The sequence below is a fragment of the Tasmannia lanceolata genome, unplaced genomic scaffold (genome assembly GCF_043159265.1).
Source record: "Tasmannia lanceolata isolate RefF3 unplaced genomic scaffold, GAP_Taslan_0.1 ptg000002l, whole genome shotgun sequence".
In the NCBI taxonomy this organism is placed as follows: domain Eukaryota; kingdom Viridiplantae; phylum Streptophyta; class Magnoliopsida; order Canellales; family Winteraceae; genus Tasmannia; species Tasmannia lanceolata.
The window spans coordinates 16466293-16490734 of record NW_027518679.1 but is presented as its reverse complement, the minus strand read 5'-3'; the positions used below and the strand labels follow the sequence as shown (position 1 = coordinate 16490734).

Here is a 24442-nt window from a genome sequence, read left to right as displayed (position 1 = left end):
TCCCCAGTATTTGTCTGCCCTGGATGTTTGCATTAAAAACGAGATTATAAAGGAAACGAGTTTTACGCATTACCTGATGGTAACCTTCAATAGATTTCGGAATAGAATGATGAATGACAAATCTGACATCAGGCTTGTTGATACCTGAAATCCCACAGTCAGTCAGTGGTATTTAATAGCCGACTTAAAAAAATGCAAATCTAATAACTCATTCGACAAATACCCATTCCAAAAGCCACTGTAGCACATATTATATTGATTTCATCTTTGCTCCACTGCTTTTGCACAAAAGCTCGATGTGGCGGATCCATGCTTCCATGGTAAAATGATGCCTTGTGGCCACATTCCTGAACAATACATTCTTTCACTAGACAGCAAATGAATATACGTACAACATTGAAAGATGAGAAATAACCTTAGACAAGTTACTAGAAACGTGAATCTAAACTCAATGAAAATCAAAAGCTAATGAAAGCATTCATATGAAAGTTTAGCTTCACATTTAGTTACAACCTTCCACCGTTATGGCTGGATCATAAAACAATGATACGGATTCATAATAGTGGCAGGGAACAACAAACTTGTAGATGAAACTAGGCCTACTTTATGAGATAAACAGTACAATTAGATGGAGAAGAAATATATATATATATATATATATATATAGAGAGAGAGAGAGAGAGAGAGAGAGAGAAAACGGTTTCTACACACGTGTAGATAGGTTATCTACACAGATAGGTTATCTACACACTAGCTTAAAATACAGTGGAGGCCCACATTGTTTGGGTGATCCAAACCATTTATTTGATTGGCCCTCACATAGATAGGGTGTCCACAAAAAAACAGCTCCATAGGATCATCCTAACCCTTCGAACCGTGGAGGCAAAAAATGGACAGATTTGTGAAGGTTTATACACGTCCATTTTACCTCCACAAATCATAGGGTTGGGATGATCCTATGGAGCTGATTTTTTATGGACACCCTATCTATGTGAGGGCCAATCAAATGAATGGTTTGGATAATCCAAACAATATGCCCTCCACTGTATTTTAAGCTAGTGTGTAGATAACTTATCTACACTTGTGTGTAGAAACCGTTTTCTCATATATATATATATATATATATATATATATATATATATATATATATATATATAGAGAGAGAGAGAGAGAGAGAGAGAGAGAGAGAGAGAGGAAAAGGATTGTACGCTCGAGTGCCCAATCACATGGGTCCCAAAATTTTTGTGGTGATCCAAAGCATTCATTTGCAAGGCCCTGTCATAGATAGGGTGTGTACCAAAAATCAGCTCCATTGAGTCATCCTAACCCCTTCAAAAGTGGAGGGCAAAAATGGGCAGATTTGTGGACAAACAGTGTCTGTCCATTTTGACCTCCACAAATGGATGGGTTAGGATGATCCTATGGAGCTGATTTTTGGTACACACCCCATCTATGTAAGGGCCTTTCAAATGAATGCTTTGGATCATCCTAACAAAGTGGGCCCACATGTGATTGGGCACTCGAGCGTACCATAACCTTGGTACACTCGAGCGTACAATCCTTTTCCTCATATATATATATATATATAACTAAAATAAAGTGCTAAAAATGATTTGCCTAGGGATCAACTTAGCAATGACATGGAAGATTTGATAAATACAAAGGGGAAGCTGGTCAATTGTGCTTTACAAATGCAAATGCTTCCTTGGAACTAGCAATTTTTATTTATTTATTTTTTTGAATGGCTCCACGGAACTAGCAATTAAACAATCAATTTGATAAATAGATAAATACACATTGGAAGCTTTTCAATTTGGTTTAACTGATGCAAATGCCTCCATGAAACCAGCACAACCTGGGCTAGAAAAGTTGACAATTTAAGTTTTAAAAAGATAAACTACAACATTTTACTGTTAATTCTTAGGTTATTTGACCGAAACGTAGTAATTCTGGCCAATAAAGGAAATATTGGTCATTTCACTTATCATTAAGGGTATAAAGGTCAATCACCCTAAAAGTTTGATGTGAATCAGCCATGAGCACCTGCTATTTTAGGATTGTTTTCTATTTTGGGGATCGACGTTAGTTTTTATTTTTAGTACGCTCTCAATTTTAGTTTGTTTTCATTTTGGAAGCCTAGATGTGAGGGGTTGTCCACATCAACTGGGGCACACAGCACCTCACCTTTGTCTTATACCTGTATTTTTTAATCATGGCCCACCTATCACTTAAGTTATTAGAGTTAATAACTTAAGTGAGCTTATATCTTATTGGCCAATAGGTTGGACCCACTCAATTGAAACTTAAACCAGTTATAAAAAGGAGGACCAAGGGGATGGTTTTAAAATTTAAACCACTTATTTTGAGCACTCTCTCAATTTTGAGCATACTCTCAATTCAACAACAATAGCAGGAAATTCAGCATTCTTCCATTGCCATAAACATGGCACACATACTATTATCTCCACTACTATGCATCTGCAGCAAAACTATTGCAACTTTCAGTTATGAAAATAAATTGCCTCAACATGGCATCAAAATGGAAAAAGTAAGTTCTTGACTAAACCAGAATCTCCAATTCATCACAAATCTTCGCGTAATCTGGAAAATTTTGCAATCAGATTAATCTCTGACATTAAAAAAATACTCTTAGAAGAGATGAACCTGTAATTTGTCAGCTACTTTCTCGCAGTCCATTCTTGAAAGACAATAAATTATACCGCATTCATCAAAATGGTTTTCTCTGATGAATTTGTCAATATCATCCAAACACTTCTTTGTCTTGGGCATTATGGAATACCTACAATGTATACAAATGATAAGCCACTTCAAACTTTGCATTTGGAAAGTATTTTATTCTACACTTACCACAAATTTGGACGATTGAAACTTTGTCGGAAAATGATGCAGTTTGCAAGACCAAGAGCTTGCACAACATCTTCCTTCACACTTGCTGTTGCTGTAGCGGTTAAAGCTAACACTGGAGTATTAGGGAACTTTTGTTTCAAAATACCAAGCCCCTGGACAGGATAAAAATCACAAGTAATCAAGCATTGTACAGTTAGAAACTGGTAAACAATGCTAAATGAAGTAATTTCAAGCACTCAAACCTGATAATCTGGTCTAAAATCATGCCCCCATTGGCTCACGCAATGAGCTTCATCAATAACAATTCTAGAAAGTGACCCACGAGCATGCAATCTCTCCAAGTGTCTCAACAGGACATCGCTTCTGCACCCAAATCAATGTGTTCCGTTCATACACAAAACATGATCAACCCAAAAAGAAATCAACACCAAATTCATTGACAGAAGAGCATCTGTTTCCAAAAGCCCATTACTAATATTTTATTGATCATGGCTATATGTCTGAACAACGTAGCCATCATACACATGAAAATACATCGGTCCCTTATAGTCCACATGCACAAATATTCTCCTTAAAGAATGATGAGCTTCTGAAATCAATGTAGGTACATTACATTTTCGCACAACGAAACAAGAACCTCATCAAATTTCAGCCAATGCTTACAAAATCAATTAAGTATCCAAAAAACTTGTTAAGCTGACACAATTCAATCTGGGCTCAGGTTGAATTAGCGGGGTAAAGCAAATACTTAAAACCCCGACAGAAAGAAAGAAAAAAAAAACCTCAACCAACCTGGGAAAAACACTATCAAATAACTTGGTTAAAATTCAAGAAATCACCACATACTGGCCAATTCAAGAAAAGTATACTGAGATTGATCTTCTTAAACTAAATACAGCATGCAATCTAATTTGGAATCGGCTTGCACTCGGGCCCTTAAAGAGACCGGTCAAGCTCCACACCAAAAACATATGTTAAATATGAGTTGCATGGTGTATCAAGATGCATGTTAATAATGTGCTTTTTGGTTAATTAGTGACTGAAATCTTAAGCTCAAGGTATCACACCTGCCACTAAATGTAGGACATACATCTGGCCTTATTCAGTACACCTCATTATAAACATGCCAGGGGAAGGGAGATAAGAAACAATCTTGACAATCCTCAAATTTCTTATATGTTGCTAGTCTACTAAAAAAAGTTTGCCCTTGTATCACCATTTCTTCATGAAGCATAAAGAAAGATGTGCACAAGTGGTATGTCACAAATATCGTTCTCGGGAATTTCTCGGCAAGGGAAAATCTCAGGATATATTAATTTTTTATTTCTTTCGGGCTTTTATGGGGGAAAACCTATAAAAGTAAATATATATAGAGAAAAGTGTAGCTACACATACGTGTAGCTAACTTAGCTACACCAACGCCTTAAAATACAGTGGGCCCCACATTGTTTGGGTGATGCAAACCATTCATTTGATGGGCCCTCACATAGATAGGGTGAGCCCAAAAAATCAGCTCCATAGGATCATCCCAACCCTACGATTTGTGGAGGCAAAATTGGACGTGTAAAAACCTTCACAAATCTATCAATTTTTGCCTTCACAGTTTGAAGGGTTGGGATCATCCAATGGAGCTGATTTTTTGGGCACACCCTATCAATGTGAGGGCCTAATGAATGGTTTGGATCAGCCAAACAACGTGGGCCCACTGTATTTTAAGCCGTCGGTGTAGCTAAGTTATATATATATATATATATATATATATATATATATATATATATATATATATATATATATATATATATATATATATAGGGAAAAGTGAGTAGGAGTGGCCTCTCATATAAGATTATATGAGGTGACGGCTAGAAACACGGTGGGCCCACATTTTTGGGGTGATACAAACCATTCATTTGATAGGCCCTGACATAGATAGGGTGTGCCCAAAAAGTCAGCTCCATAGGATCATCCCACCCCTTCGAACTGTGGAGGTGAAAATGGGTGGTATAAATTTGCCCATTTTCACCTCCACAGTTCGAAGGGCTGGGATGATCCTATGGAGCTGACTTTTTGGGCACACCCTATCTATGTCAGGGCCTATCAAATGAATGGTTTGTATCACCCCAAAAATGTGGGCCCACCGTGTTTCTAGCCGTCACCTCATATAAGCTTATATGAGGGGCCACTCATACTCACTTTTCCCATATATATAGTAAGAAAAAATAAAAAATATCGTAAAAATATCATGATATTATCACGACAATGAAAATATCGCTATGCTTTTTAAATTCTCAGGATGATTTTGGGATTGTGTTGTTTATCCAAATGTCGATATAAAATCACTATGTTTTGAAAATCTCGGAGATATTTGTGACAGCACATCCAATGCACCATAATGAGACAAAAATTAAATAATATGATAAGACAAAAATCTACCCAAATAATATTAAAAATTTATAAACCATTGCAAATAACACTAATAACACAAAATCTATTCAAGTAACATAATCATACAAAATTCGTATATAACTCAATAGAGCGGAAAAGTTCCAACGTCAGGGTGAGACGGAATTTAACAAATTAATTTAATGATGACCCGAGGTTAGTTAAAATTTGACACTATTGATATGTAATTTATACAGGGTACCCTCCTGATTGATCCGTAGAGACTAATTGGCCTCGTCATTATACAAGTTCAAGAAACCAAGGCAAGTGATGACCGAAACTTGTAATTTTAGCTATAACTATGATGTTGTCTGAGAATTTTATTTCTTATGATTGTTTCACATCTCACCTCTACTTGTGCGTATGCTTAGTTTACTTTGACCATTGAATTCAAAAATTATTCCCGTAGAAATTCTTGTGATAGGACTTTTTACTTTTAGGACATCATCTATATACACGGTGTTTTTTGTATTGGCCTTGTACTAAAAAGTGCGAGAAGGTCATAGAACTACGTATGGCCATTTACCGACGGGTACTTGAGGATCCCCATCGTGTATATAATTATAAGGAGTTAGTGGACCATATGACTTACTGAAATGATATGATTGCCATTGTATTTCTAGATCCATAGATAGTTTACACTTTGTTGAGACATATCCTTTATTGAACTCCACTTCTTGTTATTGTATCTATAGTTGGCATCTTCATAAATTGTTACTCTTTCTATTGTTCTTCTTCTAAGTGAAAATCATCAGAAATGTTATCTTTCAATTGCAATTATCAGTGTTGTACTTTTATTACATTTTCCGGTCAAATAACCTTGCTATTACTAACTTCGTTTCGTCTACCAGATTTCATAGGTGATGAGATGGTAGAGGAGGAGCCTGGTAGCGCCTTCGCAGAAGAACAAATTTAGGCAATACTCGGGATGGGAGAGCATTCATAGTGGTTTTGAGAAATGACAATATAGTCAAGTCCTCTAGTCGATTATTTCTACTTCAGTAGTTTAGATGTTTTAGTTGTTTTTAGTAGTTATGGATATTCTCTTATTTGTTATTTAGCTCCGTTCAATTTAAATGTAATGGACAACTAATATTTGGAATAAGAAAGCATCTCCTTTAGTCAGACTATTATTTTAAAAAAAACAATTATATGATTTTTGGCTTTCCTTATTCTTTTGTTGGTAGCGACCTTGGTTATGAAATCCGGGTCGTTACATTTATAGTCAAAACCACTGCATAAAAACTCCTCAAGCCAATCATTGGCTCACCCAAGTCAACTCAGTTTGCCCATGCTGACTCAATCACAAACTCCTTTTACTCATCCAAGTTAATAAAAAACCCGTTGCGACAATCATTGACTCACCGTAATCACCTCAGTTTCTTGTCTTTGTATGAGGTTTTAAATATTGATCATAAACATGAAAATGTTTAACCTCACCATGTTATATGAGAGATCAGCTCCGTCCACACAACAAACAACATATAAGATCAAGCCAGTTTCAAAATCCCGTACTGAACAAGAACTCACCCAAGGTAAAAATGAGTCCACTCGGATGAATTAATGATTGATACAGTCATTTATTCGGCAAGCAAAAGGAATTTTTTACTGACTCAGTAGGGCCAAAACCAAGTCGAAATGTGGATTTTTTTAAAATCCAACAAATTCTCCTATGGTGCCTAATTTTTTAGTTTGTTTGCATCTTCCTCTCTTCCATTAACCTCTTTGGGGATTTATCCAAAAATTAAAACCATTGGGCCAATTCGATGTGTGTGTGTTTTTTTTTCTTTCTTGGATATTGCCTGCACTAGTATCACTCTCACCACCCACAACCACGATTCTATTTCCCTTCAGTAGCCACTATTGGTTCATCTCATTTGTCTCCAGGAGACATTTTAAGTCTCCTGGAGTAACATTTCCCACAAGGGGAGACAGTTTAACTCTCCCTGTCAACAAATTGTTTCTCTAAACAATCACAAATTTTATGTATGATTTATCAGTAGCCTCGGACAAAGCGTGGCAAAGCCACCAAACGCTTCGTGACAGTATGTTCTCCATTTACTAGTCGCAGTAATGCAAACATTGAATACTATCTCTATCCCGTTCATCCAATATGAAACAATACTTATAACAATTGTTTTAAATTTCGGATTTCGGCCGGGACAGAAATTTATAAACGAAACCGAAATTTAAAAATTTCTGCCGAAATTGCCACCGAAGGCTGTGGCCGAAGCCAAAATTTCAAACCTTGCTTACAACCCATATCCCTCTATCATCCTACTCTAGCACTGCTAAAGTTGCAGACTGTGACTCTAAAAAAGGCAATAATAAGCTGCAAAAAATATAAATAATCAAAACAACAAAACAATTCCATCAAAGTAAAAAAAAAAAGGACTTGCTCATGAGCAGGTTCTTCACCACCTAAAAAAAGTTGTCCAATGTCCTGTCATAGAGGTTTTTTTTTTTTTTTTGCCAAAGCAGTCTTTTGTTGAAACAGAAATCATCACAATTGACCAAAATTAGAACATGTTGATATATAAAGGAAAACTTAAAGAGGGTTTAGGCAATCAATCTAACTTTGGAGAAAAGACGATTATAACTTTTAGGGGGTTAATACACTCAACCCCGTTTTCATTTGTCCCTTGCCAACCATTACTCAGTCATTTCATCTCCAAGTCACTGGCAATCACCAACGCAACCAACCAAAAGGCCCCCCCCCCACCCCCCACACACACACACACACAGAGTCAGCTTTTACAGCAGAGGATAAGTAGTTCTATATAAGTTAACAGCCAAGACATAACGAACAGACTATTACCTTCTCACTCCTCATATTTAAAATCTATAATGAAAGGTTCAGAAAATCTTCCATTAATGCATACAAACATGAACTTCCCTTAAATAATGCACAAGAGGACAAAAGGCAGAAAAGTCAGCCCCTTATACTTAATATTCATGATTCAAATATTACGGTTTCACATTGACTTTGATGTATCACTCTTCAGAACCCCAACTCTTCAAAAGGCAAATCAATTCTAGATCACTTCATTCTAAATTAGCAGCAACAAATATTCAAATCAACAAGCACCCATATTAGTATTTTCTCAAATCAATAACTGAACTTACAGAGGAAATGAAATATATAAGAACGGGGCAACTTAAAACAATTTTTTGAAACAGAAAATATTATTAGCAAACAAAAAGGAAACAAAGCAACCAAGATGGCCAATACAAACACCACATGAAAGAAACAAAATGAACAAAGTACAAAGCATCGCCACCTATGAAACATGGGTACGGGTACGACACGATACGGATACGGAGGTACATGTTTTTCCAAAAAAAAGGGTGCGGGTACGCCGAATATAATAATATATTTTAATATTTTATTATATATTTATAAAAATTAAAAAAATAATTGGACAGCAATCAAATAACAATAACATAACCAAAATGGAAAATTCTAATATTACTCTTCATTTCATAAGTGATTAAGTTCCATATTTCATAACATGAGGCATCAATACATCATTTATTAGAAAAAAAGTTGTCGCCGGTGTGTTGACCAGTGCCTGACAGGATAAATAATTTTTAGAGACCAAATTATAAGATTTTTTATACCAGACTTTTGGGATTTAATAATGTTTGGACATGATAAATTTTATGAATTTTTAAAATTTGAAAAATACCCCACCGTTTGGAAGTTACAAAAGTTAAAATTTTGACCCAACCCTTTTTCTTCGAATTTTGTACTAGAACAGGAGAGTTGACATTTTTTCCTTTTAGATTTGGGTCTTGAAACTATTTTTAATAAATCCAAATGGGGGGGGGGGGGGGTATTCCGTTATTTACATGTAAATCTTAAGTAAATGGACAATAAAATAGTAAAGACATTTACATTTACATGTAAATACTAAGTGCAGGGGAGGAGAGAGAAGAAGCAGGAAGGATGGTTTACATGTCAATACTAAGTGCAGGGGAGGAGAGAGAAGCAGGAAGGATTTACACCAGCTGGGAGAAGCAGGATGGGTCGGGTACGCGTGGGTGCGCACCCTAAATGCACCCAACACGCATCCAACAACCAAATTTCGGTTTTTTTTCCTTTAAAAATGTGGGTACGTACCCAGGGCGTACCCGCACCCAATTAGATCACCGCCCCTTCGTCAAGGAGGAAGTCGAAGGTCTTAGTTCCATCCGGGTAGTCGCATAACGGGCAAGATGATCTACCTCATAGTTAGACGAGCACCACACATGCTAAATGAACACATAATGTCCCTCCACTATCCTTCACTTTCTCAATCATGTCCATGAAATACCACGGATAGCTCAACCCTTCCCTCAACCACCTAATGACATTGAGATAATCGCCTTCCACAATAAGTGTGTCTGGGAATCATGGGATGTAATATGAATACCCACAAGGAGAGCTTGTACTTCCACCGTATTGGAATCTTGAATTCCAATGGGGCCATAAAAGGCCATATTGACCTCACTTTCGCCATCACTCACTAAACCCCCAATGCCAATCGGGCCCGAATTTTTTAAATTGAACCCGTCAAAGTTCAGCATAAGGAATCCAGGAAGTATAGGGGACCACTGGAGCTCGTTTTATGCATATTAACTACGCTAAGCCTAATCACATCTCAAAACCTCTGAATCGAGGTTTCAGAGTAACCACGGAACTCGGAAGGATCATAACTCGCAGGACAATAGTGTGAAGAACATGTAGTGGAATCGAACACACCTTTTTCGAAACACTCTAGAAGACTCTGATATTTCTTTCTATCCAAAGGACCCAAATAGCCGTAGTAATCACAAGACCCCAGAGGATAACCCACCCCACCTAGTCGGACAAGTAGAAAAAGACAAGTGTTCAAACAGCTCCACATGCCATGGAAAAATCAAGGAGATCCCAAATAAGTTCAATTACAAAATCTCTCTAGCAACACGGTAATGAATGTAAATTAGTCCACATACTCCCCATCTGCAACACATAAGGCGCAATGATTAATAATCACGTTGTTTCAGCTGCAAAGATGGTCCACCGTCAAGATCATATCAAGGCAAGTGGTCCACCAAAATGCACAAAAACTATGAGGTGTGCAAACGTTCTAAGCTTTTCTACCAGGAGAGGACGACATAGAATGGACTGGGTGCTAGTAGGAGCGAACCAAGAACTTCCCATCTGATTCCCAAATCCAAATTCTTTTATCACTAACGCTTGTCTGTATGTAAAGCGAATTAAGTTTATTTAGTAAAACCACTACTGTGTCAATCTCCCTATAAGAAAATTGTTGCGAAAGCGAATTTTGCAGTCCACCTTCCCGTATTGTCTACAAAACAATCACTCACATAAGCATTCCAATAGGCCGAAATTCTGAAATCAGAGCACATTTCCTGACATCAGTCTCACCATCTCAAAGTGCATAGAATAGTTATTCTCCACACAAAAGGAGGACTATGAGCAATAGATCAAATGAAAATGCCAATGCCCAATGCTGATTTTGAAGAAAAAAAAAACTTTTTGAGTTGACAAAGAAGAACGGACACAAAAGAGCCTACAAATCATCAGTCTCATGCCAGTTGACATCAACAGCATGGAAACAAAATCCAAAAGGAAAAAAATTGAAAATAATATTGAAGATGCACCTAATACAGGAGATCTGATCTCCACCAATATATTCTTCAATTGATTCTTCAAGCATGGTCTCCAAAGATTAACTCGTCTTCGGAATGTGCCGATACAACCACATGATGCAAAATGTCTAATCTAGGGTTGTATAATCAGACGCCCAGGAAAGAATTCTTTAGATCAAATCAAAAGTATTATTATAATTACAAGCATGCCCTTGAAGGGGGTGGAAAAGAGCAAAGCAAATGCATCTTGTACAAATGACACAACCTTAGGATATAAGAAAAATGTGTAATTTCCAATTCTTCTGCTATTTCCCTACTTTCAGCTGCATCAAAAAGTGATATTGCCACTATATAATAAATTCAATACATTTTATGAATACCATATGTAGATAAAGCTTAGCCAACACTCACTTAGCAACTTTTTCTGGAGTAACATATAATAACTTGTATTTACAGCTATCTGAAATCAACTCTCTAAGGATCTCCTGCTGCTCATTCCACTCCATTGTGGCACTCAAGTAAGTGGCAGGAATATTTGCCTACATAGATTATTCAAGAGGAAGCATCTAAAATGTTAATGATGAACAAAATAAGATCCAAACAAAAAAAATGAAGATACGACATTAAATTGATAAATAAAATGCAAACAAATACCTGCAATAAGTGCATGATTTGATCTTGGATGAGGGAGACAAGAGGGGAAACTACCAAGGTTATCCCTGGACATATAAGAGCGGGAAGCTGCAAGATAACGAGATACAGATAGCTAAGAAAACCAGACGAAGTTGCTTGTAACTCAATGAGAAGAGCAACCCTCTGCCATGGCTAATAGGAAATAACACTGAGGGCAAAAGTGCATATGATAGATAAAACATTGCAAATATTTATTGGCGATGAATGACCATCGATAGGCATAATCTATAGTTCATTATATATCAAAATGGTTGTGTAGGACAAGTGATTCCCACACTAATAACTAACCATAAGAGGTACGACAATAGATTAGCTGAGGCAGTTGTTTTCCATGACCATATAAAATTAGCTTTCAGCAAAAAGGATACCAGTACAAAATATGTATTATTGGTTCTAACAATGAATAAGGTTATCCATAATGATTTCAGAGAGAGGCAAGGAGGGTGCGAAAAAGCCAAGACAGACGCTTGTACCTGGTATGTCAGGCTCTTTCCACCGCCAGTTGGCATCAAAACAAAAACGTCATACCCACTCATTGTTGCATTAATCACCTCTCTTTGATTGGGACGAAAGGAATGGTTTCCAAACACTTTCTTGTTATTGGCCTGAAACAAGAGACAAACTAAAATAAATTTTGAAGATAAGGTGCAGCACATAGCAGTGAAAACTTGCATCAATCTAAAAGAGCACCTCAAGCTTTCGGCTCCATGGGAAGTCACCATTGCTCCACCTTTTATCATTAGATCCTTCGATGTAATTGATTTCAACAAACTTCGGAGTAAATGCCTCCCTTCCTACAGGGCCTGGTGGAAATCCAATCCTATCCATAGGAGAGTATGACATTGATGAAGAAATCCAGTTGGCGCAGCTTTGAGGTTCACTACGTATATCACCATGGGCATTAAATACCGGAGGATCAATCCTAAATGCACCTACTGAATGAATCTCAGACTGGAATCCCTTGGCAGCGGCTGTGGATGCCAAATAATGTGACCGCTGTCTTTCTTCATCTCTTGCTGAATAGTTAAGATATTTATCAAGCTCTTGTATCTGCTTATTTAGCTGCAATCTGGCTATCAAAATCATGTGCATATAAGAACGTAAACACAGATGTTTCCACTATTACATAACAAATGCACAATAATAATAATAATAATAATAGTACCAGTACTAGTAGTAGGGAGATGATTTTTTCGCCCCCATGTAGGATAATACACCCCCTTGTAAGGTGATTTGACATAAAAAAACCGTTAAAGTCTGCCCACAATTCACGTGAAAAGTGTGAGGGGGGGGGGGGGGGGGGGGGGGGGGGGGTGTGAAAAAATCATCTCCCATAATAATAAGAGGAATACTAAACTCACAGGAGCACTTGCAACAAAAGGGTAGAAGGTTTCTCGCATTGGTCAATATCCATTTATGACAGTTATGATTGTAATTTTCTGTGCCATCATAAATGGAAATTGACCAATGGGAGAGCCCTTCTACCCTTTTTGCAAGGGCTCCTGTTAGTCTAGCATTCCTCTAACAACAACAACAACAAGAAAATCAAAAGAGTGAACCAACCGCTCCTGGCGAAGCTTCTCTAAATGCTGAGGACTAAGCTCCGCAGCATTATCAAGGAGTTCATTTGATACGACAATCAGCCTATCCTTCATCTCCTGCAAATGACTTGCGGCTTCTTGGCAAAGCGCCACCTGGAGCACTTTAAAGAATAAGAATTCAATGTGAATCTGATAATTGCTTGAGATAGAATCAATCTTAGAGTGGAAAATATATACCTTAAAACCATGATTACACTTTGCACAAAGTTCTTGGGGCAAAAAATTCTCATCGGGCCTTGTAATACTGTCCTTACCCTCCACCGGAGTGAAAGGTGAATGCCTAGATGTTGATGATTGTGGTGTGCCATTTGCCTGATAATGTTCCAAAACTATCTGGTCTATATCAATACTCTGTTGACAAGTAAAATACATATATCAATATCAATGTTTTGTTACCCCAAAATACATTATCTGAAAAAAAGTCAAATTAACCTTCAGAATGTCGTCATCTTCCACAGTATCAACCAAAGTTTCTCCAAGCATAAGTGATTCATCCTCAACCCATGCATGAGAAGCACTGTACAGCGATGAGACCCCACTCGCGTCTAGAGGCCCCACTTTGGGACCTATGTGAGCTTTTGTAGCACCCATCTCACTCTCACACAGAGAATTGCTCACACAACTCGAAACAGCAACACCACATGAATTTGGATCACCAAAATTTTGATGCCTTTGGAAATTGTCACCCCTTGAACTTCCAGATAATTTGTGAGGCCCAGCAGAAGAGCTCCAAAAAGTATTTGATTTTCCAATATTTTCAGAAGAATCTAACTTCTTAGAAGGAAAACAGTCCAGCCCATTATTCTGAGCTACTGGCGCAGTTATTCCGGGCCTTAAATAATTACTGATTGTCGAGTGACGGCTAGAAAGAGCTTTCCAAGCCTGCCAAAGGGATCCCATGCACAGAATCAAGAAATGTGTTTAGTATAATAAGACACCCTTTTTATATGACTCTAATTCAAATAACAGATCAAGCATACCTTCTCAATTATTGGACTCTGCAACCTTTCAACACTTTGAATTACACAAGCCATTGACCTGAGAAAAAATACAAGGTATATGAGAAGAAGAGCTGATTGGCATCACCAAACAAGCTATGTAATGACCAAATTAAACCGGCATATATTTATTTCAAGCAAATAACATTATATCCAACATAAATACCATGAAGTTACTGCAGAATGGAAGTAAAGGTACAAATCAATTTGAACCACGTATCAAATCTATAAAAAGTGCTGGGAATTTTTACTTAGATGATTACAAAATATAACAAAATTTTGCTACTAAATTAGACTACTAAAAGAATATTTTGTTAATTCCAGTGTGCTCATTTTGGCCATATGAACATAGTTCCTTTGATTCCCGCTTGATTTATAAAATGGCAGTGTGGTTCTGGTTTCATTAATCGCCGTTCCTGTGCTGCATTTTCGAGTCTTATAAATACCATGCCTCTCACATGGGTGTGAATCTGTTTACTCCACATGGTACAGATGGCACGTGCAAAAGCCTGTTTATGGAGGTAAGCCACAGGAATTGGTCACTTTCCAACTACAAGGTGTACCACATTACCTTGGGGAATAGAGAAATATAGTGGTTTTTAACATATACGACTTACCCACAAATGTGACCAGGTACTTTCACGGGCCAAGAGGTACAAACGAATCCTCACCATAAGTTTGGATAATTCACATGAAGGTATTGACGCATTGTAATGGGGGCCTTTTATAATGGTAAATAAAATCCCAGTCGTTTAACTATAAGCACATAATTACTACACAAGCCCCATCTGAAAAGACAGCCAAAAATTATCCATCCAGCATGGTCTCAATGCATAAATTCATTACAATTAAATTAACATGATTGGCTCATGGTTGGAGAACGAGCCAAGTTGACTCGTGACTTCGTTGAACTTGGAACGGCCATCTGCCAAGTCAACCCAATGAAATAACAAACCAAAAAATATATGAGGCCACATTTGAATAAAATAGAGATACGACCAGTTTTTTCGAAAGGAAAATAATAAGACATTTTCACTAGGGTTGCAACTTGGGTCGATTTTACCCCATTTGTTTATCTCCTTTGTTACTATTCAACCAACGACCTCAGCGACTTTCCCTTCTCCACACACTTGAGGACAAATCATTGTCCCCATCAAAATTTAGATTGACAGATCTTTTGGAAGGGCTTCCATATATTTAATTGATTTTTTGTTCGGTTTGTAATTCCTACAACTACATCAATTCTATGGTAAGTGTGCAGTCAAAAACCTGCTATAGACAACCCAAGGCCTGCCTTTCATGTACCGCTACTGTGAATCATATACTATTTCCCTTTTGTTGGCATAAGCATTCATGTCGTGCTCTATTCTTTCAGTATGCCTACATGCCAGTGGCAAGTATATGTTTTGGAGAAAGTTGCATCCTTAGAGAGACATGTCATTTTCAATGGGCTTGCATGCAAGAACTTGTTGTGACCAAGGTTCGAAATTTCAGTTTCAGTCCGAAAGCAAAATTTCGATTTCGGCCTCAGCCAAAAATGAAATTTCCGTTGCAATTTCGGTTCCGGTTGAAATTTCAGAGAAAATCTTATAATTTTAAATTTCAGTTTTGGTTTTAAGGGAAGGGAAGCAAGAGGCAAGGCATATGAGGATTTGTACCACATGTTAGGACGAAAGAGGGTGAAAACGATGTCTACAAGCTCGCTAAGATGAGAGAAAGGAAGAGCAGGGACTTGAATCATATAAAATGCATCAAAGACGAGAATCTAAGATTGCTAGTGAAAGAAAACGAGGTTAAAGAGAGGTGGAGAAGTTACTTTGATAAGTTGTTTAACGGAGAACCTGTAGCGAATTTGGGAGAACTTGATAACGCTTTTGATGATACAAATCGGAGGTTTGTTCGTAGAATCCGAACATCAAAGGTAAGAGTAGCCAATGTTCTGAAAATCGGAATCGTATCGTAAATCGTAAGAGGGGTCGAATCGTAAATCGTAAGATTTTTTCAGATTTATATATAAAAATCAGGAAAAAAAATAAAAAATAGGAAAAATTATAAATAAGAATAAAAAGAGTAATTATCAATTTTCCATTCAAAAACATTAAAATAAATAACATGAAATGTTTGTTTTGGATTTTGAGAATAGATTGTGAGTCCATAACAGATTATTTGGCCCAAAATTAAACATAAATTTGGGTCTGACAATCAGTTTTGGACACGAAACCAGTTCTCATAATCCAAAACAAACAGAGCCTCACAAATAAATTACAAAAATGATGATTTTGAACTCATACTGAAACCTATGTTTGTTTTGGATTTTGAGAACAGATTGAGAGTCCATAACAGATTATTTCGCCCAAAATTAAATATAAATTTGAGTCTGATAATCAGTTGTGGAATCGAAACTAGTTCTCAAAATCCAAAAAAAAAAACAGATTTTGGAATCGAAATTAGTTCTCAAGATCCAAAAAAACAGAGCCTATTCTTGGTTTTAAAAAAACAGAGCTTAAGAGAGATTTCCAGCCCTATTTGGTCTCAAAATCCAAAAAAAAAAAAAAACAGAGCCCCCTTATAACAAATTCACAGCCCTATTTGTTTTGGATTTTAAGTACTGATTTGAGTCCAATCGGTTCTCAAAATCCAAAACAAAAGGTGGAGGGGAAAGGAAAAAGAAGGGGAAGAGGAGAAAAAAAAACCGAAAATAACATACCTCTTCTTCTTCTTCTTCTTCTTCTTCTTCACCGTACGATGGAGAATCGAATGGAGGGGTTTTGGCAAACCCTATGTCGCAGCAAGAGGGTTTTCTTTTCTCGCCTCAAGCCCTAAATCGACAGAGGGGAAAAAGTCGAGAGAACGGTATTAAAAAGGGGTATTATGCCTTCTAAATTTAGTTGTTGGGGCCCACAGAGAACAAAAATGAAGTTTCAACATGAATCGTACGATTCAATGCAAAATCGATTCAGAGATCCGATTTGAATCGGTGCATGTACGATTCGATTTGAATCGTAAATCGTACGATTTTGACAACATTGAAAGTAGCTATGAAAAATATGAAATTAGGTAAGGCTAGGGGGCCTGGCAATATTCCTATTGAGACTTGGAGATGCTTGGGTGATATGGGTTTAGTTTGGTTAACTAGATTATTTAACAATATTTTGAAGACTAAGAAGATGCCTGATGAGTGGAGGAAGAGTACATTAGTATTATTTAAAAGAATAAAGGGGATATTCAGAGTTGCACCAATTACGGGGAATTAAGCTAATGAGTCACACCCTGAAGCTTTGGGAGAGGGTAATTGAGCAAAGACTAAGAAAAGAGACTAAGGTGTCAGAGAATTAGTTTGGCTTCATGCCCGGACAATCGACTATGGAAGCTATCTTCTTGATTAGAAGTTTAATGGAGAGATTTAGAGAAAATAAAAATGACGTTCATATGGTTTTCATTGATTTGGAGAAAGCGTATGACAGGGTTCCCAGGAGTGTTATGTGGTGGGTCCTTGACAGGAAAAAAGTGCCTACTAAATATGTTGATGTGATTAAGGATATGTACGATGGATCAGTAACTAGTGTCAGAATTACGGATGGCACGTCTAGTGAGTTTCCAATTACAATAGGACTGTACCAAAGATCAGCTCTAAGCCCTTATCTTTTTACGCTAGTTATGGATGAGCTTACGGAGGGTATCCAGGATGAGGTGTCGTGGTGTATGTTATTTGCAGATGACATAAGAGCAGGTTGGTTGAAGTGGAAGCTTGCCTCAGGAGTTCTGTGCGACCGTAAAATCCCTACCAAGTTGAAGGAAAAGTTTCATAAGACAGCTGTGAGGCCAGCCATGTTGTACGGCTCAGATGGGCCACCAAGAAGCAGCATGTGCATAAGATGTGCGTAGCGGAGATGCAAATGCTTAGATGGATGTGCGGCCACACAAAAGGTTAGATAGAATTAAAAATGAAGAGATACGTAAAAAGGTGGAGGTGGCACCAATTGAGGAGAAGATGAGAGAGCACCGCTTAAGATGGTTTGGACATATCCAACGTAGGCCTTTGGATGCTCCGGTGAGAAGAGGCGACTCGTGCCAAATTGATGGAGTAAAAAGAGGTAGGTGCAGACCGAAAACAACTTGGGTAGAAACAGTTAAGAAAGACTTGACAGCTAGGAACATAACAAAGAACATGACCTTGCATAGGATAGAATGGAAGAAAATGATCCACGTAGAAGAACCCAACTAGAGCCGGGTAGATTCCTTATTCATGAAATTTTTCTAAAGGACTCATTTAGCCGACCCCAACTAGTTTGGGACAAAGGCTTTGTAGAGTCGAGTTTTGGTTTTAAATTTTGGTCCTGGCCAAAATCCAAATTTCAGTATTTCGGCCAAAATTTAAAACCATGGTTGTGACTAATTGTAGTTTCAGGATGGACTTCCTAGAGTGCATATTGTATGTCTTCCTTAACATACTTAATCAAGAAAAATATCTTACTACTGTATCTTAATTATTAATACCAACAAGCTCATACTCACTAAAAGCAACAGACAAATATTATAAAACTACATAACAAGAAAGGAGAGTATTGGAAGTCTATGCTATGCATTTGAGCACATACCTTGAGTGCCCCACTCCTTCAGCAAAAGGCTTTTGTGTTGATAAAGAGAAGTGGAAGTTTGAGCTTAGGAACTTATTTTGACATGAGAAATTCTCGAGGGCATCAACATGATGCAACCAATTAACTTTAGGAGATTTACCATCACATGAGTTCGGATTGCCTTTGCTGCATAAGCACCACAAGAAAGCTATGTCAGAAATATCATTCTCGGGAATTTCTCGGCAAGGGAAAATCTCAGGATATATTAATTTTTCTTATTTTTTAGGGTTAATATCAGGAAAAAATGAAAAAAAAAAAACTATTTTAAAAAAATATAAAAATAAAATAAAATTTAAGAAAAAAATTATAAATAAAAATACCGTAAAAATTCTTGGATACTGTCATGATATTATCACGATATTTTATGATAAAATGAAAATATTGCTATATTTTGAAAATCTCGGGATTATTTCGGGATTTTGCGTTTTATCAAAATGTCGCGATAAAAACGCGATATTTTGAAAATATCGGAGATATTTGTGACAAAGCAAGAAAGCAATTACTCGCAAAAAAATGAAGTAGAAAAAGAAAAACCGCATGCCTGCAATTATTGACCTGGTGTCAAAAGTCATAAGCAAGCAGCCACTCAAGAAACAAAAAGGAAAAGAAAAATGAAAAGAAGTGGACTGGGTACAGTATATTCAAATATTTCATAATTAACCGAATGCATGCAATTGTTACCCTTGCCTCAAAGGTTTTCCCTTAGACATCGGCCAACATACTCAGACGCTTCAAATAATGGCACCCCCCTTTACCATGACGAATTCATGAACACAAAAGCCTGCAAAAGAGAAAAAATAATCAATAAATAAGTAAACATCAAAAACTAATTTTATCCATTATCAAACAGAAAAAGAAGTATTCCCTCCGAAGATGGAGGGTCATCAATTCACTCACTTTCATAGGGAAGGCAGTGCGGTAACTGACTGGCTACCAAAATTAGTCCAACATGGTAACTAGTTAGAGGTTTGGGGATCATATGCCAAATGCATAGAACTTAGTATGCCATACTTGAGTGGCCGCTTTATTATTGTTTCTCTATTTCTCCCATATTCTTAAAGAGATCTTCACTCGTTTCATAAACAAAAATAAGTAAAGAACAAAAAGGTAGGAAATGGGAGTTCAGTTCATGTACACAAAAACAGAATTAAGGGAATGTCAACACAAAAGCAGAATTAAGGGAACACATTTAAAAACACACAAGGAAAGTGTGCATGGGCACATACATTATATTATATTATATTATATTATATATATATATATATAAAGTATAAACTATGCTACAGTGCTCTATGTGTGGCATGGTCCGACATATATATATATATATATAACTATGCTACGGTGCTTTGTTTGTGGCGTGGTCCAACCCCATGTGACCAGGGAACGCGGTTCACCCTGATACGAGGTATGAGAGCAATATGGGCCCGTTTGGATCGCAGGAATCCAGAATTAGAATCAGTATTTGATTCTTGCCCTGCCGATTCGGGCGTTTGGGTAAATTTTTTCGAAGTCAAGGGTATGATAGGGCAGAAGAAAGACCGGAATTTTGGGCAGAACTTGATAACTCCCAAAGAGGTGGTATTCTTGATTCCAGTCGTGGAAAAAAACCTCGAAAATATTGGAGAAATCTAGAAAATATGCCCCCCCCCCTCCCTCTCTCCAACGCCCCCAGCACATTTATAAGGGTGATGAATCAGGTTCTTGAACCCTTTATTAGGAAATGCGTTGCCTATCTATGATATATTTGCCCCTTTTTTCTTCCCTGGGCCACCCACTTACAGTGTACAAAGTACAAACTACAAAGCGCAGTCACAGATACACTACACTGGATGGGGTGTCATAGGGAAAAAAGGGGGTGAAGGCCTTCACTCTCGCTAGAACGTCCAGAGCTACGAACCTTTCATTGGGGCATTCGGTTACTGCAGTGGGGTAGCCGTGGAAGCTCAATTGTATGAAGAAGCCTTTGCCATCTTCAAAAAGTTCAACTTAAATGTGACTACAATACCCTAATGTTACAAGTAATGACTAAATTACCCTAACACACTACTCAACATTGTGTTGCAGATGTTTTTTTTCTCACCAAAAAAAGTATAATGTGCAAATGAATAAGGGGATACGTCCCCCCGGCCTCTCTCTCTACATTCACAAAAGGCCCTTCACAGAAAATGTCATCAACTTCTCCGTAACCCTTGTGTGATAAAAAACCCTTTTATGGAAAAGCCCTTTGCTGAAAACCCTCCAATCATATTCATCTTCCTAACAAGAATTCATGTGATAAAAACCCCTTTTCTGCAAAAGCCCTTTGCAGAAAAACCCCCATCTTGCAAGAACCCTTTTCTTCATATGTCATGCAGGATTTGCTTCAATGTCATTCTAGTCAACAACATGATTTCTTCAATGGAGAAAAAGCTCTGTACGAGCATCAACACAGATGAATCAATTGCTTATGGTGTTGCTGTCCAAGCAGCTATTTTGAACGGCAAGGGCTGTGCGAAGGTACTTAATCCGATTGATATTTTGCAAACCTGTGCTTACCAAAACACTGTAATCGGAATGACAAAACATATTGATTGGAGAATTGGAATTGGAACGTGATGGGATGCTTAACCTGATTCCTGATTCCCGTAATCCAAACATACCTTATGTGTATACTACTTCAGTACTTCCCCCAATCTGTGATACAAGCAGGACAGTTTCTTTGGGTCACTCCCCTGGTACAAGGTACGTACACTAGACTTGGTTTAGGTAGCTACATTTTATGTGTGTGATTCTCTTTTTCATGTAACTATGCATAAATTACAAATTGATATTGTATGTGTTCGCAACAAATTTCACATGCATGAAAAAGAGAATCACACACATAAAATGCATTGAAATCAAATTTTCCTCTTCCGAGAAGAGGTATTATTGATTTTCGTAGGAATCATACACTTCCGACTCTATTGGCCATTAATTACATTTCTTGAAGAAAGAAAATACCTCTGATTATCCATCAAGAGGTTTCCTATCTAAATACAACTTTTGGTTAATTATCCTCCGGAAAGAAGGACTTTTCGAAAGATTTGATTTTTATGAACAGATCCTCACTGATGGAATTTCTTTGTCTTGGAAATGATTCTCTTCATCTTGATCATTGTAACACCCCACATTTTACATACCTAATATAATGAAGTTATATATATAATATATAATGAAGTAATATATATAACAAGTTAAAGAAGTTATGGGCCCACCTCTAACCCAAAGATTAAAGGGTGTGACTAACCTACTATTATATAATAAAAGTAACTATTAATTAGGGGCGAAGTTGGGTGAAATAAATTAACAAAGGAATGCACTTTAGCCACCAAAATATGGGGCGTATATTGTTGCCCACCAAAATAGGCGTTACAAAAGTTTTGAAATTTCTAATCTATGCTTTTTTTGTTACACACCTAAATTAGTGGGGATTTGATGGATTCGATAATTTCCCCAATATGTTAGTTAAGAGCCCATATATAGAAGGAGAGGTAAAAAAAGTAGGTTTTAGATATAGATGGTGCCCAAAAGATAAGAAAAATCTGTGAGATTTACTCATTTGAAATTCAAAATCACTAATTGTAGCAAATTACTTAAAAGATAAGATCTTGTGGTAGGAAATCAAAAAAGAGATTGGGTTACTTAAAGGTTAAGTAACCATATTGTATAGATTAGTTAAGAGATTCAAGGGATCCTAAAATTCAAAATTAGGGAAAGCAACCAAAACTACAACAAAGAAGAGAAGAATATAAGAAACTTGGGCTCTCTCCCACGTCCAAATTTCTGGACACCCAAGTGAGAGAGAGAACTGAGAAAAAAAATATATATAATAAGAAAAGAGAGGAGAAGAAAGGCTTGTTCAAGGCATTGTCAATCATCTTTCACCTTTGGAAATCGTACACTCTTCAAGTTAGTAGTTTATTTCCTCTTAAAAATCTTATAATCTTCTAATTTTCAGTCTTTACTGGTGAAATAAATAAGGTGATATTGTTACATAGGAATGAAGTCAAACCAATTCAAGTAAATAAATAAATAAAATCGATTCCGTCGGATTTATGTACATAAACTAAATGAGAGGATGGTAGCGTTTGTATTCCGAATTTATTATATATATAATTATACTACGGATGAATACTCTATTCTATTAGGCCTGGTTACACAAATAAAATGATACTTTTGGATATCTATCTATGAACAATTTTAAGTGGAGTAATTTTGGTACATGAATTTTATTCAAACAGTTCCAGGTCATATGTTAAATAAAGTGATTCTTTTATTTCCAAAATAATATCTGTATGTAGAAATAAAACTACTAAAATTTTATTTTATGTAGGCCTTGATTTTCAATGGACATATGTAACTATTGTACATAAGAACAACCTCGCACATGCCCAAACAGTGCTAATTATATGTACAACGATAAAACGATCTATTACAAGAGCCTTTTTCCAACAATTGTATTAAGATGGGGTGAATGGTTTTCTTTCAATTTTCTCATAAATGATTTCACACCTGGATCAAATGATTTTTTTTTATGTTATGTCAGTTCTTATGACCCAATGATCGTAAGTATGAATCTTAAGAGTATATAATGGTTTCTCTTGAAACAGACCCTATGCCTGTTTATAAAAAAATTTGGATGGACTTCTCTTTCAAAATAGTCATTAATTATGACATATATTATATATGTAATTATTTTCCTTAAAGGCAGTTCATGCGTGCAGGCAGGGTACAATAGCTATTGAGTTATTTTCTCAAAACAGCCCCTTTATTTTCAATATAGTGGGTTTCTTGCATGCTATTACGTATGTATATTTTGGGGGTGGCATGTAAATAATAAGAGTACGAACACTTAACTGTTTTAATGACCTTGAGTTCCGAATAAGTGTTTTAATTGTGTGTTGTTCTTTGTACCCAAGAACAAAATAGCAAACAAGCATTTTTTTTGTACGTGTTTTATGCCCTTAAACAGGGCAGCTATTAGTGTTTTTGTGAGTGTGATTGTATGCTCGAACAAGGCAGCCATATGGTGTAATTAAGAGTATGTGTGAGTCCCACTATGGGACAGAATCAAGATTAAGTAGTGTACAAATATTTTTTAGCAACTTGAACCTTGGCTAAACTGTCATTCTCTACACTCAACTATGTGACTTCAGGATCGTTGCACTCCACTCTCTAACAGGAGCTATCTCATCCTACCGCGTTGGTAAGATTAAGGCAGGTGATAGCTAACTCTGCTTGTATGGGTTTTCAATTTCTACAACAAGGAGGGTGAAGTATTATAAAATTTTATTGTTTCTAAATTTATTTTATGAAATTCAATTCTTATATCGCATGGCATTAATCTGCTTTTCCATTGGAAAATTTTAACTTAACCTTAGTTTCTCATTTACCTGAAAGAATTTGGAAGACGTATTGAACTATATAAAATATCCAAGAAAAGGAAATGGGGAAGGGTGATGGGAAACCATTGAATTATCCCTGTAATTAAATGTATACAACTTGGGAGAACCGCGCAACTCCTATTTGATGTCGGAATCCTACGGAG

At 36.8% G+C, this 24442-nt stretch overlaps 1 protein-coding gene across 7 annotated transcripts in view; it reads right to left on the bottom strand.

Moving 5' to 3' along the window:
- RECQ4A (DNA helicase (RECQl4A)) overlaps nucleotides 1-24442 on the bottom strand; it is a 49731-nt gene that overhangs the window by 10287 nt on the left and 15002 nt on the right. For 5 of the 7 annotated variants that reach the window (XM_077382215.1, XM_077382375.1, XM_077382457.1 and 2 more), the window contains 15 exons: nucleotides 19558-19657; nucleotides 18838-19002; nucleotides 14222-14279; nucleotides 13674-14123; nucleotides 13419-13592; nucleotides 13204-13334; nucleotides 12331-12709; nucleotides 12114-12245; nucleotides 11602-11688; nucleotides 11359-11486; nucleotides 3111-3231; nucleotides 2869-3020; nucleotides 2665-2800; nucleotides 224-347; nucleotides 74-144 (listed from right to left, as the gene is read on the bottom strand). In XM_077382215.1, coding sequence (XP_077238330.1) covers nucleotides 74-144; nucleotides 224-347; nucleotides 2665-2800; nucleotides 2869-3020; nucleotides 3111-3231; nucleotides 11359-11486; nucleotides 11602-11688; nucleotides 12114-12245; nucleotides 12331-12709; nucleotides 13204-13334; nucleotides 13419-13592; nucleotides 13674-14123; nucleotides 14222-14279; nucleotides 18838-19002; nucleotides 19558-19586 — 2337 coding nt within the window. In that variant the 5' untranslated portion in view covers nucleotides 19587-19657. The remainder of the gene's footprint in view (nucleotides 1-73; nucleotides 145-223; nucleotides 348-2664; nucleotides 2801-2868; nucleotides 3021-3110; nucleotides 3232-11358; nucleotides 11487-11601; nucleotides 11689-12113; nucleotides 12246-12330; nucleotides 12710-13203; nucleotides 13335-13418; nucleotides 13593-13673; nucleotides 14124-14221; nucleotides 14280-18837; nucleotides 19003-19557; nucleotides 19658-24442) is intronic. The other 2 variants (XM_077382610.1, XM_077382688.1) reach the window with 1 other exon arrangement.